This window comes from Passer montanus, unplaced genomic scaffold, assembly GCF_014805655.1.
Source record: "Passer montanus isolate IOZ18808 unplaced genomic scaffold, ASM1480565v1 scaffold516, whole genome shotgun sequence".
NCBI lineage: Eukaryota > Metazoa > Chordata > Aves > Passeriformes > Passeridae > Passer > Passer montanus.
Genome location: NW_024370108.1, coordinates 4,607 through 18,816, shown reverse-complemented (window position 1 = coordinate 18,816; position 14,210 = coordinate 4,607). Strand labels below are relative to the sequence as shown.

The window sequence follows — 14,210 nt, the reverse complement described above, 5'->3', positions numbered from 1 at the left end:
ATTGGGGACATGGGAAATAGGATTGGGGACACCACAATGGGATTGGGAACCCGGGAATGGGCACGAGAGACTGCGGCCGCGGCACGGGCAGCGCCCGTCACCTGAGGGGACACCAACATGGCATTGGGGACACCAATATGGGACTGGGGATGTGGGAAATGGGATTGGGGACATGGGAAATAGGATTGGGGACACCACAATGGGATTGGGAACCCGGGAATGGGCACGAGAGGCCACGGCCGCGGCGCGGGCAGCGCCCGTCACCTGAGGGGACACAAAGGGCATTGGGGACACCAACATGGGACTGGGGACGTGGGAAATGGGATTGGGGACACCAAAATGGGATTGGGGACATTGGAAATGGGATTGGAAACACCGAAATGGGACTGGGGACATGGGAAATGGGATTGGGGACATGGGAAATGGGATTGGAAACACCGAAATGGGACTGGGGACATGGGAAATGGGATTGGGGACACCAAATGGGGTTGAGGACATTGGAAGTGGGATTGGGGACACCACAGCGGGATTGGGAACATGTGAAATGGGACTGGGGACATGGGAAATGGGATTGGGAACCCAGGAATGGGCACGAGAGGCCACGGCCGCGGCCTGGGCAGTGCCCGTCACCTGAGGGGACACCAATGGGGTTGGGGACATTGGAAATGGGATTGGGGACATGGGAAATGGGGCTGGGGACACCAAAATGGGACTGGGGACATCAAAATGGGATTGGGGACATGGGAAATGGGATTGGGAACCCAGGAATGGGCACAAGAGGCCACGGCTGTGGCACGGGCAGTGCCCGTCACCTGCGAGGACATGAAACGGGATTGGGGACACCAAAATGGGACTGGGGACATGGGAAATGGGACTGGGGACACCAGAAACAGGACTGGGAACCTGGGAATGGGCACGAGAGGCCACGGCTGTGGCACTGGGCAGCGCCCGTCACCTGAGGGGACACCAGTGGGGTTGGGGACATTGGAAATGGGATTGAGGACATGGCAAATGGGATTGGGGATGCCAAAATGGGACTGGGGACATTGGAAATGGGATTGGGGATGCCAAAATGGGAGTGGGGACATTGGAAATGAGATTGGGAACCCAGGCATGGGCATGAGAGGCCACAGCCGCAGCACGGGCAGTTCCTGTCACCTGCGAGGACACCAATGGGATTGGGGACACCAAAATGGGACTGGGGACATGGGAAATGGGACTGGGGACATCAGAAACAGGGTTGGGAACCCGGGAATGGGCACGAGAGACTGCGGCCGCGGCACGGGCAGCGCCCGTCACCTGAGGGGACACCAACATGGCATTGGGGACACCAAAATGGGATTGGGGATGTGGGAAATGGGATTGGGGACACCAAAATGGGATTGGGGACGTTGGAAATGGGATTGGGGACATGGAAAATGGGACTGGGGACACCAACATGGGAGTGGGGACACCAAAATGGGATTGGGAACCCAGGAATGGGCACAAGAGGCCACGGCCACAGCACGGGCAGCGCCCGTCACCTGAGGGGACACCAATGGGGTTGGGGACATTGGAAATGGGATTGGGGACACCAAAATGGGATTGGGGACATGGACACAGGGTTAGGGACATCAGAAATGGGACTGGGAACCCAAAATCGGGATCAGGGACCCAAAATGGCATTGGGGACATTGGAAATGGGACTGGGGACATGAAACAGGACTGGGGACATTGGAAATGGGATTGGGGATGTGAAACGGGATTGGGGACATGAACGTGGGATCGGGGACCCAAAATAGGGACAGAACCTCCAAAAATGGGATCAGGAACCCAAAAACGGGGACAGAGCCCCAGGAATGGGATCGGGAGCCCCAAAAAGGGATCGGGACCCAAAATGGGATCGGGAACATTGGAAATGAGATTGGGAACCCTGGAATGGGATCAGTGACACAAAATGGGATTGGGGACCCAAAACAGGATAGGGAACACGAAATGGGATCAGGAACCCAAAATGGAATCGGGGACCCAAAATGGGATCGGGGACCCAAAATGGGATCGGGACACCGACATGGGATAGGGGACCCAAAATGGGATCAGGAACCCAAGAACAGGGTTGGGGACATGAAACAGGACTGGGGACCAGAAATGGGACTGGGAACCCGAAATAGGACAGGGGCCCTGGAAAGGAGGGCAGGACCCCTGAAAACGGGATTGAGAACCCCAAAAATGGGATTGGCAACCCCAAAAATGGGATTGGCAACCCCAAAAATAGGATTGGGTACCCCAAAACAGGATCACGATCCCCTGAAATTCTATGAGAGACAAAAATCGCCCAGGGAACCCAAAAATTCCCAGATTTGGGGCCACAAAATGCAACTGGGACCCCCAAAATCCCCTGAGGACCCCCCAGACCCCCGGGGCCCCCCAGACTCACCCTGAGGGTCTCGGCCTCGGCCTCCGCCTGCAGCAGCACCTGCGTCCTGTAGGGGGCGCCAAGTCAGGGGGCGGGGCTGCTCTTAAAGGGGCAATGCCGCTCTTAAAGGGGCAATGCCACTCTTAAAGGGGCAACGCCGCTCTTAAAGGGGCAATGGTGCAATATGAGTGGGTCCACCCGAGTGGGGGTGTGGTTTATTTGAAGGGGGCGTGGCTTCTCTCAAAAAGAGTAATGGGACTTAAAAGGGCAATGACAGCACCCAGGTGCGGCAATGTATCTCTTAAAGGGGCCATGACTAGAAAAGAGAGTGGTGAGGCCCACCAAGGTGTGGTGTCTGACTGGGAGGAGGCGTGGCTTCTCTCAAGGGGCGTGGCTTCCCTTAAAAGGGCCACTCAAGGTGGTGGGGCCCATCACAGTGAGAGTGTGGCTCAGCTCAAGGGGTGGGGCTTATCTTTAAAGGGGCAATGCCTTCACACAAACTCACGTGACCCAACACAGTGAGGGTGTGGCTTATCCTTAAAGGGGCAACACCTCTCTTAAAGGGACCAAGGTTCTCCCCAGACTGGTGGAACCCACCAAAAATTCCACCACAGCTGATGGGGAGAGGGCGTGGCTCCTTCTTAAAGGGGCAATGGCTTCACCTTGAGGGAGGGACCCACCAGAATAGGACTCACGGCAATGGCTCCACCCAAACTGGTGGGACCCACTCAATGCCTTCACACAAACTCACGTGACCCAGCACAGTGAGGGTGTGGCTTCTCCTTAAAGGGGCAACACCTCTCTTAAAGGGACCAAGGTTCTCCCCAGACTGGTGGAACCCACCAAAAATTCCACCACAGCTGATGGGGAGAGGGCGTGGCTCCTTCTTAAAGGGGCAATGGCTTCACCTTGATGGAGGGACCCACCAGGAATAGGACTCACTGTAACAGGTAGGGCTTCTCTTAAAGGGGCAATGGCTCCACCCAAACTGGTGGCACCCACCAAAAACAGGATCATGGTGGACTGGGAGAGGGCATGGCTTTGTCTCAACAGTGCAGCACTTCTCTTAAAGGGGCAACAGCTTCATTTTTACAAGTGGAACTCACCAGGGCTTCTCCTAAAAGGGGCGACACCTCTCTTAAAAGGGCAATGGCCCTACCAAAATGGTGAGACCCACCAAGGTGATGGTGGGGCTTCTCCTTGAAGGGACAACACTTCTCTTCAAAGGGCAATGGGTGGGACACCCTAAACTGCCACTGGGCCTAACTGGGTGAGGGCATGGCTCCTTCTTAAAGGGGCAATGGCTTCACCTTTACTGGTGGGACCCACCACAGTGAGGATATGGCCTCTCTTCAAAGGGGCAACACTTCTCTTAAAAGGGCAGTGGGTGGGACACCCCAAAACACCCGAGTGGAGGAGGGCGTGGCTCCTCCCCAGAGGGGCGTGGCCGCCCTTAAAGGGGCGGTGTCTCACCGCTGCGCCTCAGCCAGCCGCTCCAGCCGGTAGCGCTCGGCCTCGGCCGGTTTGCGCACGGTGGCCTCGAGCTCCTGGCGGCGCCGCCCGACCTCCTGCTCCTGCAGCTGCACCCGCTGCGCCCGCTCCACCAGCGCCACCTCCCCGCGCTGCGCCGCGATGGCCTGCTGGGAACGCGCCGCCTGCGGGGACACGGGGAGGGCTTCTCCTTGAAGGGACAACACTTCTCTTCAAAGGGCAATGGGTGGGACACCCTAAACTGCCACTGGGCCTAACTGGGTGAGGGCATGGCTCCTTCTTAAAGGGGCAATGGCTTCACCTTTACTGGTGGGACCCACCACAGTGAGGATATGGCCTCTCTTCAAAGGGGCAACACTTCTCTTAAAAGGGCAGTGGGTGGGACACCCCAAAACACCCGAGTGGAGGAGGGCGTGGCTCCTCCCCAGAGGGGCGTGGCCGCCCTTAAAGGGGCGTTGTCTCACCGCTGCGCCTCAGCCAGCCGCTCCAGCCGGTAGCGCTCGGCCTCGGCCGGTTTGCGCACGGTGGCCTCGAGCTCCTGGCGGCGCCGCCCGACCTCCTGCTCCTGCAGCTGCACCCGCTGCGCCCGCTCCACCAGCGCCACCTCCCCGCGCTGCGCCGCGATGGCCTGCTGGGAACGCGCCGCCTGCGGGGACACGGGGACAGGACACAAATCCATCAGGGGAGGGACAAGGGCACAGGGGACACAGGGGACAGGTCACAAACCCCTCTAAGGAGGGACACAGGGATGGGGGACACAGGGGACAGGTCACAAATCCATCAGGGGAGGGTCACAGAGACAGGTGACACAGGGATACAAGGATGGGGGACACAGGGGACAGGTCACAAATCCATCAGGGGAGGGACACGGGCACAGGGGACACAGAGATACAAGGATGGGGGACACAGGGGACAGGTCACAAATCCATCAGGGGAGGGACAAGGGGGACAGGTAACACCAGGCAGGGGCCCAGGTATCCCTAGGGGGACTTCAGGCAGCCTGAGGGCATCCTCAGGTGACCCAAGAGACCCAAATTTGGGAGGAAACCCCAGGATTTGGAGGTTCCAGGTGTTCTGCAGGGTTGCAGGTGCTCCAGGTGAACTCTCAGGCCCTATTCCAGCCCCCTCAGGTGTGTTTGATATCTGTCCCAGGTGTTCTATCTGTCCCAGCTGTGTTTGTTACCTGTCCCAGGTGTGTTTGTTACCTGTCCCAGGCATGTTGGTTACCTGTCCCAGGTGTGTTGGTTACCTGCCCCAGCTGTGTTACATTGTCCCAGCTGTGTTATGTGTCCCAGGTGTGTCTGTCACCTGTCCCAGGTGTGTCACCTGTCCCAGCTGTGTGCCCTGTGCAGGTGTTGCTCACCTGCAGCTGGAAGGCCAGCTCAGCCGTGGCCCTGCGGGCGCTGACGGCTCCGTCGCACTCGGCCTGGGCCACCTGGAAGTCGCGCTGGGCTCGCGCCGTGGCCTCCTCGCTCAGCAGCTGCGCCGACACCTGCTCCTGCCGCGCCCGCGCCTCCTGCGGCACAGCGGCACTGGGACCCACTGGGAGGGACTGGGAGGGGCTGGGAGGGACTGGGATGGAGTGGGAGTGAACTGGGAGGGACTGGAATGGAACCTGGAGGGACTGAGAGTGAACTGGGAGGGACTGGGAGGGACTGGAATGGAACCTGGAGGGACTGGGAGGGACTGGGAGGGACTGGGATGGACTGGGAGGGACTGGGAGTGAACTAGGATGGACTGGGAGGGAACTGGGATGGACTGGGAGGGACTGGGATGGACTGGGAGGGACTGGGAGGGACTGGGAGTGAACTGGGATGGACTGGGAGTGGACTGGGAGTGAACTGGGAGGGCCCGCCCCTTTCTCCCGGCCCCGCCCCCAGGACGGGCTCCCCCTGCCGGGGGCGTGGTCAGAGGACGAAGGGGGCGTGGCCAGGACGCGGCTCGTCTTTCGCCCCGCCCCCGAGGACGATGGCGCCACCTTGCGGTGCCGCGCCGTGACGTCACTGCCCGGGGGCGGGGCCAGCACCAGCGTCAAACTGCGAGTGACGTGTGAGGAACTGGGAGGGACTGGGACAAACTGGGAGGGACTGGGAGGGAACTGGGAGGGACTGGGAGTGAACTGGGATGGAGTGGGAGTGAACTGGGAGGGACTAGGAGTGAACTGGGAGGGACTGGGAGGGACTGAGAGTGAACTGGGATGGACTGTGAGTGAACTGGGAGGGACTGGGAGTGAACTGGGATGGACTGGGAGTGAACTGGGAGGGACTGGGATGGACTGGGAAGGACTGGGAGTGAACTGGGAGGGACTGGAAGGGACTGGAAGGGGCTGGGATGGACTGGGAGGAAGTGGAAGAGCACAGGGCTAGGACTGGGAAGGACTGGGGAATGGGGCACTGGGAGCACTGGGAGCACTGCAGGTGTTGGGGTAGTTTGGGGAATGGGGGTACTGGGAGAGACTGGGAGGAACTGGAACGGGACTAGAAAGGCACTGGGAGCACTGGGAGGGACTGGGGTACTGAGTGTACCTCAAGGGGCTGGACAAGGACTGGGAGGTGCTGGAGTGGCATTAGTGGGGTACTGGGAGAGTACTGGGAGCACTGGGAACACTGGGGCAGGTTGGGGAAGGGGGTACTGGGGGCACTGGGAATACTGGGGGGTGATTGATAGGAAGGTGACCCAGCTGCCCCCAGGTATCCTCAGGTGTGTCCCCAATGTCCCCGGGTGTCCCCGGTGTCACTCACGCGGATCCCGGCGTCGCGTTTGGCCTCGGCCTCTCCCACGCGGGCGTCGCGCTGCACCTGCGCCGTGCGGCCCTTCCCGAGGGAGCGCAGGTAATCCTGCGCGGGGACACGCCTGTCACACCTGTGTCACCCCTGCACCTGCGCCGTGCGGCCCTTCCCGAGGGAGCGCAGGTAATCCTGCACGGGGACACGCCTGTCACACCTGTGTCACCTCCCTGTCACACCTGTGTCACCTCCCTGTCACACCTGTGTCACCCCTGCACCTGCGCCGTGCGGCCCTTCCCGAGGGAGCGCAGGTAATCCTGCGCGGGGACACGCCTGTGTCACCTGTGTCACCTCCCTGTCACGCCTGTGTCACCTCCCTGTCACACTTGTGTCACTCCATCCCCCCCAGGCACATCCCAGGTGTGTCTTAGACCGCCCCCAGCTGTCCCAGCTGTGCCCAGGTGTGTCCCAGGTGTGTCCTGAGTGTCTCGGTTGTGTCCCAGGTGTGTCCCAGGTGTCCCCATTTTGTCCCTGGACATCTCCAAGTGTGTCCCAGGTGTGCCCTGAGTGTCCCAAGTGTGTCCCAGCTGTGTCCTGAGTGTCTCAGTTGTGTCCCAGCTGTGCCCAGGTGTGTCCCAGGTGTCCCCATCTTGTCCCTGGACATCTCCAAGTGTGTCCCAGACACCTGTGTCACCTCCCTGTCACACCTGTGTCACCCCTGCACCTGCGCCGTGCGGCCCTTCCCGAGGGAGCGCAGGTAATCCTGCGCGGGGACACGCCTGTGTCACCTGTGTCACCTCCCTGTCACGCCTGTGTCACCTCCCTGTCACACTTGTGTCACTCCATCCCCCCCAGGCACATCCCAGGTGTGTCTTAGACCGCCCCCAGCTGTCCCAGCTGTGCCCAGGTGTGTCCCAGCTGTGTCCCAGCTGTGCCCAGGTGTGTCCCAGCTGTGTCCCAGGTGTGCCCAGGTATCTCCAGCTGCAAGAGACCGTCTGAAGTTTCCCTCATTTGCCTCATGGCTGCCACAAGAGCACAGACCAGGGCCACTGAAGACCCCAGCTGGACCAGCCGGGTAGAGGTGGATGCTTGCCCAGATCTGAGGACCCTGAGCAGAGTCCTGGCCTGCCAGGTGACTGGAGGTGACCTTCCCATCATGGCACGCTTCTTCAAGGAGCAGCTCACCCCATACCTGCACCTGCCTCATGCCAGCAGCCCGGGAATTTCCCCACCTCTCAGCCAAATGAACTTTTCGGGGTAACTTTGGTGGTCCCCCTCAGAAAATCCTTCATCTGCTTCACCACCACCGTGATGGACGGAGACTGAAGCCCCCTCCCAAGGACTGAGATCCTCACCAGGGTGGGGCTGGCCTGATCAAGCCCCACCAGCTGTGTCCTGAGTGTCTCGGTTGTGTCCCAGCTGTGCCCAGGTGTGTCCCAGCTGTGTCCCAGGTGTGCCCAGGTATCTCCAGCTGCAAGAGACCGTCTGAAGTTTCCCTCATTTGCCTCATGGCTGCCACAAGAGCACAGACCAGGGCCACTGAAGACCCCAGCTGGACCAGCCGGGTAGAGGTGGATGCTTGCCCAGATCTGATGACCCTGAGCAGAGTCCTGGCCTGCCAGGTGACTGGAGGTGACCTTCCCATCATGGCACGCTTCTTCAAGGAGCAGCTCACCCCATACCTGCACCTGCCTCATGCCAGCAGCCCGGGAATTTCCCCACCTCTCAGCCAAATGAACTTTTCGGGGTAACTTTGGTGGTCCCCCTCAGAAAATCCTTCATCTGCTTCACCACCACATTGATGGGCAGAGAGTGAAGCCCCCTCCCAAGGACTGAGATCCTCACCAGGGTGGGGCTGGCCTGATCAAGCCCCACCAGCCCCCAATTCTGGCGGGATTTTGGGAGGGGATTTTTGGAGTGGTTTTGGGAGAATTTTTGGGGGGGATTTTTGGGCTGTTTTGGGGGTCTGTGAGGGGATTTTTGGAGTGTTTTTGGGGGAATTTTTGGGGGATTTTGGTAAGCCCTGGTGTGGTTGTTGGACCAAGAAAACAATGACTCTCCCACACTGCTGAGAATGGTCTGTCTGTACCCGTTTTCAATAGATTTACCTGCTTCCCCTGCTTGGCTGAGGACGATAACAGACCCCTGAGTTAACCAAGACTTTGAGATTCTCCCTGACGTGACAAGACGGATCTATTGGCCAGACCACGAGGATTTATTTTTTCTGTTCGTAGCTATTCCACTCCCCCTCATTCTCCCCCTATCCTTTATCTCCTTTCTGTTCTGTCTGTCACATTTGCTGTGGGCACTCAATAAAACCTGCATTTGTTTTGATAAATACTGACACCCCCTCTGTGTTTTTCTTTGAACTCTGTGATCAGTTAACAAATCATCACAACCCCTGATTGTACCAGCGGATCGTGACATTAAACCCAGGTGTCCCAGGTGTGTCCCCAGGTGTCCCCAGGTGTATCCAAGGTTTATCCTGGCTGTCCCCAGGTGTCCCCAGCTGCTCCCAGGTGTATCCAAGGTGTATCCTGGCTGTCCCCAGGTGTCCCCAGCTGCTCCCAGGTGTATCCAAGGTGTACCCTGGCTGTCCCCAGGTGTCCCCAGCCACGCCCCGGGTGTCACCTGCTCGTCGTGCACGTCCTTGAGGGTGTAGCTGACCACGGAGATGCCCATGTTCACCAGGTCGGACGAGGCCACGCGGAAAACCTGATCCGAGAACTTCTGCCGGTCCTTGTAGATCTCCTGGGCGGGGCCGGGGCGGGGCTTAGCGGGGCGGGGCTCAAATGGGGGCGGGGCTTAGCTGGGTGGGGCCCACGTGGGGTTTATATTGGGCAAGGCTTAGCAGGGTGAGGCTCAAATTGGGCAGAGCTTAGTAGTGTGAGGCTCAAAGTGGGGCTTTGTGAGGCAGGGCTTAGCAGGGTGGGGCCCAAGGGGGTGGAGTTTAAATGGGGCGGGGCTTAGAGGGGTGGGGCTTAAAGGGGCAGGGACAAAATAAGGTGTGGCTAGCAGAGAAAGGGCGTGGTTTATACAGGGGGCGTGGCTTGGAGCAATGGGTGGTGCCAGGTGGGCGAGGCTTTGCCCTGGGGGTGTGGCTTTGATCTCGGGGGCGTGGCTTCATTCTGTGGGTGTGGCTTAAGCAGGTGAGGTCAGGTTTAAAGTGGGGCGTGGCTTGAGCAAAGGGGACGTGGCTTTGGGAAGTGGGTGGAGCCAGGTGAGCGTGGCTTTGTTTTGGGAGTAACTTGTACAGAGGAGTGCAGCCTGGTGGGTGTGGCTTGGTCCAGTGGGCGTGGCTTGATCCAGTGGGCGTGGCTTGGCCCCAGGGTGGAGTCAGGGGAGTGGCTCAGCTTGGGGGTGTGGCTTGACCCAAAATGGGCGTGGCTTGAGCAAGGGGGTGGTGCTAGGTGGGTGTGGCTTGAGTAAGGGGTGGAGCCATGGGTGTGGTTTGTGCTGGGCGGAGCTGGTTGGGCATGGCCTAAAGTGAGGGGTGGGGTCAGGACTAAGGGGCGTGGCTTGGTGCAGGGGGCGTGGCTTGAGGCAGGGGTGGAGTCTGGTGGGTGTGGCTCTGAGATGGGGTGGGGCTTATATTGGGGCAGGGTGAAGAAGGGAGGCGGGGCTTAGGGCAGGGGTGGGGCAGTGATGGGCGTGGCCTTAGAGGGGGTGGGGCCAGGGAAAGATAATCTTGTGCTGGTGGGCAGGGCTTTAGCAAAAGGGTGACACCTTGTGGGTGTGGCTTCACCAGTGGGTGTGGCCTCCTCCAGGAGTGGGGCCTTTCAAGGGGTGGAGCTTATGGGCCAAATGGGGAAGGGGTCTCTTAAAGGGCCAGATCCCACCCCAGATGAGGGGTGGTGACTGGTCCCTGAGGGGGTGTGTCTATCCAGGTGGGTGTGGCCACATCGGGGGCGTGGCTTCTGGGACAACGGACTTTCCAAGTAAATCTGGGATTTCTTAAAGGCACCACATCCCAAGTGAGGGGGGTGCTGACTGGCTCCCAAGTGGGTGTGGCTGTCCTGGGAGGGGCATGGGTTCCCAAAAAAGGGCGTGGCTCCCCCCAGCCCCACCTCCACGGTCATGTGGGCCATGATGGCACGCTGGTGGCCCTCCAGCGTCTCCAGGGCGATCTGGCCGATCTCGCTCTCCGACTTGCCCAGGAACATCTGGCAGGCGGCCGCCAGCATCTCCTTGTTCTGCCCCTGGATCTTCACCTGTGGGGGAGTGCTGGGATCACCCGGGGACCCCCCCAGCCACCCCTGGGACCCCCCCCAAAATTGGCGTGGCCTCTTCAAGGGTTAGGTGTGGCACTGCCCTTTTAAGAGGCTGGTTGTTTAACAGGGTGGGGACCACCAGGGCAATGCCCTTTAAAGGGGTCTTGGAGGGGGCTTGGGGGTTCCACCAGCCCCAGCCCATTTTTGGGGGGGTCTTACCCCTCTCAAAGGGGTCCCCACCAACAAAAACCCCTTTTAAGGGGGGGGTCCTGACTCCCCAGTGTGATTTTGGGGTCCCCACCTCACCAAGCCCCTGTACAAGTTGGATCTTGATCCCTTTAGGAAGAGTTTAGGCAGCCCCCACCATCACAAACCCTTTTTGTTTCTATGGGTTTTTTTATGGCTTTTAAACGGTTTTTAATAGGTTTTTAAAGGGTTTTTAAGAGGGTTTTTAAGGGTTTTGAGCCCCTTAAGGATTTTCTGAGACTCCCACCACCCCAAGCACCTTTAGGGATTGGACCTTGGCCCCTTTAAGAAGGGTTTAGGGAAGCTGACCCATCACAAACATTTTCGCTTTTAAAGACTTTCTAAAAGTTTTTAAAGGAATTTAAATTATTTTTAAGGGTTTCTAAGGGTTTTGCCACCACTTAAGGATTTTTTGGGTCCCCACCACTCCAAGCCCCTTTTAAGGGGGATTCCCCTTCCCATCCCAGGGGTTTTTTTGGGGGGTCCCAGGGGGCATTTGGGGGTCCCGGAGCATTTTTGGGAGGTTCCAAGGAGATTCTGGGGGGTTCAGAGTGTGGTTTTGGGGGTCCCGAGGGGGGTTTGGGGGTAGGCACGTGGGATATTTGGGGGTTCTGGGGGGTCCAGAGGGGGATTTTGGGGGTTCCCAAAGAGATTTTGGGGGTTCTGAGTGGATTTTTTGGGAGTTCTGAATGAGATTGTTGGGGTACCAGTGGGATGTTGGGGTCCAGGAAGGGTTGGGGGTTCCCAGGGGCATTTTGGGGATCCCGGGGCGATTTTTAGGGGATTTTTGGGGTTTTGGTGGGAGATTCCTTAGGGGGTTTCCAAGGGTCCAGGAGGGGATTTTTGAGGATTCTGAGGGGGGATTTTCAAGGGTCAAGGAGAGGTTTTTTGGGGGATATTTAGGGTATTTTTGGCAGTCCAGGAGGGGATTTTTGGGAGCACTGGAAGCGATTCTGGGGGGATTTTGAGAGGGGATTTTTGGAGTGTTTTTCGGGGAATTTTTGGGGGATTTTTGGGTGGGATTTTTGGGCTGTTTTGGGGGTCCATGAGATTTTTGGGGATTCTGAGGGGGGATTTTCAAGGGTCAAGGAGAGGATTTTTGGGGGATTTTCAGGGTACTTTTGGCAGTCCAGGAGGGGGTTTTTGGGAGCACTGGAAGCAATTCTGGGGGGATTTTGGGAGGGGATTTTTGGAGTGTTTTTGGGAGAATTTTTGGGGGATTTTTGGGAGGGATTTTTGGGGGTCCACGAGGGGATTTTTGGAGTGGTTTTGGGGGATTTTTGGGCTGTTTTGGTACTCCAGGACGGGATTTTGTTTTTTATTTTATTTTTGGCCCTTCTGATGGGGGATGGAGGGATTTTTGGGCTGTTTTGGGGGTCTATGAGGGGATTTTTGGGGGTCCATGAGGGGATTTTTGGGGGAATTTTTGGAGGATTTTTGGGCTGTTTTGGTGGGGGAATTCTGGGGGTTCCCAAGAGATTTAGGGCGGGGAGGAATTCTGGGCGTTCCCGGAAGGGTTTTGGGGGGAATTCTGGGGATTTTCCGGGAGTTTTGGGGGGATGGGGGGTACCTGTGCGATGCCGGTGACGGAGATGGGCACCCCGTGGCGGGTGTAAACCTTCTCACTGCGCACCGGCAGCGTCAGCGTGTTGGGGGAATTCTGGGGATTCCCGGGAGATTTGCGCCAATTTTGCAGGTACAGGGGAATTTTGGGGCGGATTCTGGGGATTCCCGGGATTCTGATTCTGGGGGTTCCCAAGAGATTTAGGGCGGGGAGGAATTCTGGGCGTTCCCGGAAGGGTTTTGGGGGGAATTCTGGGGATTCCCGGGAGTTTTCTGGGAATTCTGGGGGTTCCCAAAAGATTTGGGGTGGTGGGGAATTCTGGGGGTTCCCGGAAGAGTTTTGGAGGGAATTCTGGGGATTCCCGGGAGTTTTGGGGGGGATTCTGGGGATTCCCGGGAGATTTCGAGGGGATTTGGGGGTTCCCGGAAGAGTTTTGGAGGGAATTCAGGGGATTCCCGGGAGTTTTGGGGGGGATTCTGGGGATTCCCGGGATTCTGGGGGGAATTCTGGGGGTTCCCGGAAGAGTTTTGGAGGGAATTCAGGGGATTCCCGGGAGTTTTGGGGGGGATTCTGGGGATTCCCGGGATTCTGGGGGGAATTCTGGGGGTTCCCGGAAGAGTTTTGGAGGGAATTCAGGGGATTCCCGGGAGTTTTGGGGGGGATTCTGGGGATTCCCGGGATTCTGGGGGGAATTCTGGGGGTTCCCGGAAGAGTTTTGGAGGGAATTCAGGGGATTCCCGGGAGTTTTGGGGGGGATTCTGGGGATTCCCGGGATTCTGGGGGGAATTCTGGGGGTTCCCGGAAGAGTTTTGGAGGGAATTCAGGGGATTCCCGGGAGATATCGGGGGGATTTGGGGGTTCCCAGGAGTTCTGAGGGTCCCCAGGAGCCCCCGGGCCCCCCGAACTCACCCGACACCACCATGGCCTCGTTGGGGCCGCAGGTGAAGAACATGGCGGCGGGGGAGGGCCGGGGATCGATGGGGATCGATGGGGATCGATGGGGATCGATGGGGATCGATGGGGATCGATCGGAGCCGATCGGGATCGATCGCGACCGCCGCCCCGATCCCGGCAGCGCCCGCGCGTGCTACTTCCGCATTAGCGCGGTGACGTCACCGAAAACGCGGTTTTCCATTGGCTGCGGCGCCAAGGGCGGGAAGGGTGATCTGTTCTGCCTGGCAACCTGTGACGTCACTGATTTCCCGGCGCTCCATTGGCTGCGCCCTGCTCAAATTTCCGTATTTTCCATGGGAAATGAACAATTTCAGTAAGGGATGAACCTGGAGGTGAGGGCAGTGACGGGGTCTGGGGAGCTCCAGACCATGGCCGGGTCGCGGTCATCCCAGGGTCAACTCATGGCCATAATCATATTATGGTCATCTCATGGCCATGGTCGTGTCATGGGGGATCGATGGGGATCGATGGGGATCGATGGGGATCGATGGGGATCGATCGGAGCCGATCGGGATCGATCGCGACCGCCGCCCCGATCCCGGCAGCGCCCGCGCGTGCTACTTCCGCATTAGCGCGGTGACGTCACCGAAAACGCGGTTTTCCATTGGCTGCGGCGCCAAGGG

The 14,210-nt window shown here is 58.8% G+C and overlaps 1 protein-coding gene across 1 annotated transcript; it reads right to left on the bottom strand.

Moving 5' to 3' along the window:
- Positions 1–213: 213 nt before the first annotated feature.
- On the bottom strand, positions 214–13,585 carry FLOT1 (flotillin 1; the record flags this gene model as incomplete). The annotated part of the gene is made up of 9 exons (XM_039724036.1): positions 13,543–13,585; positions 12,640–12,851; positions 10,680–10,823; positions 9,244–9,363; positions 6,628–6,723; positions 5,250–5,402; positions 4,351–4,532; positions 2,417–2,462; positions 214–264 (listed from the first exon to the last, which is right to left on the bottom strand). Coding segments are annotated over exons 1-9 (1,047 nt in total), but the record flags the coding sequence as incomplete, so codon positions are not given.
- Between the last annotated feature and the right edge of the window lie 625 nt (positions 13,586–14,210).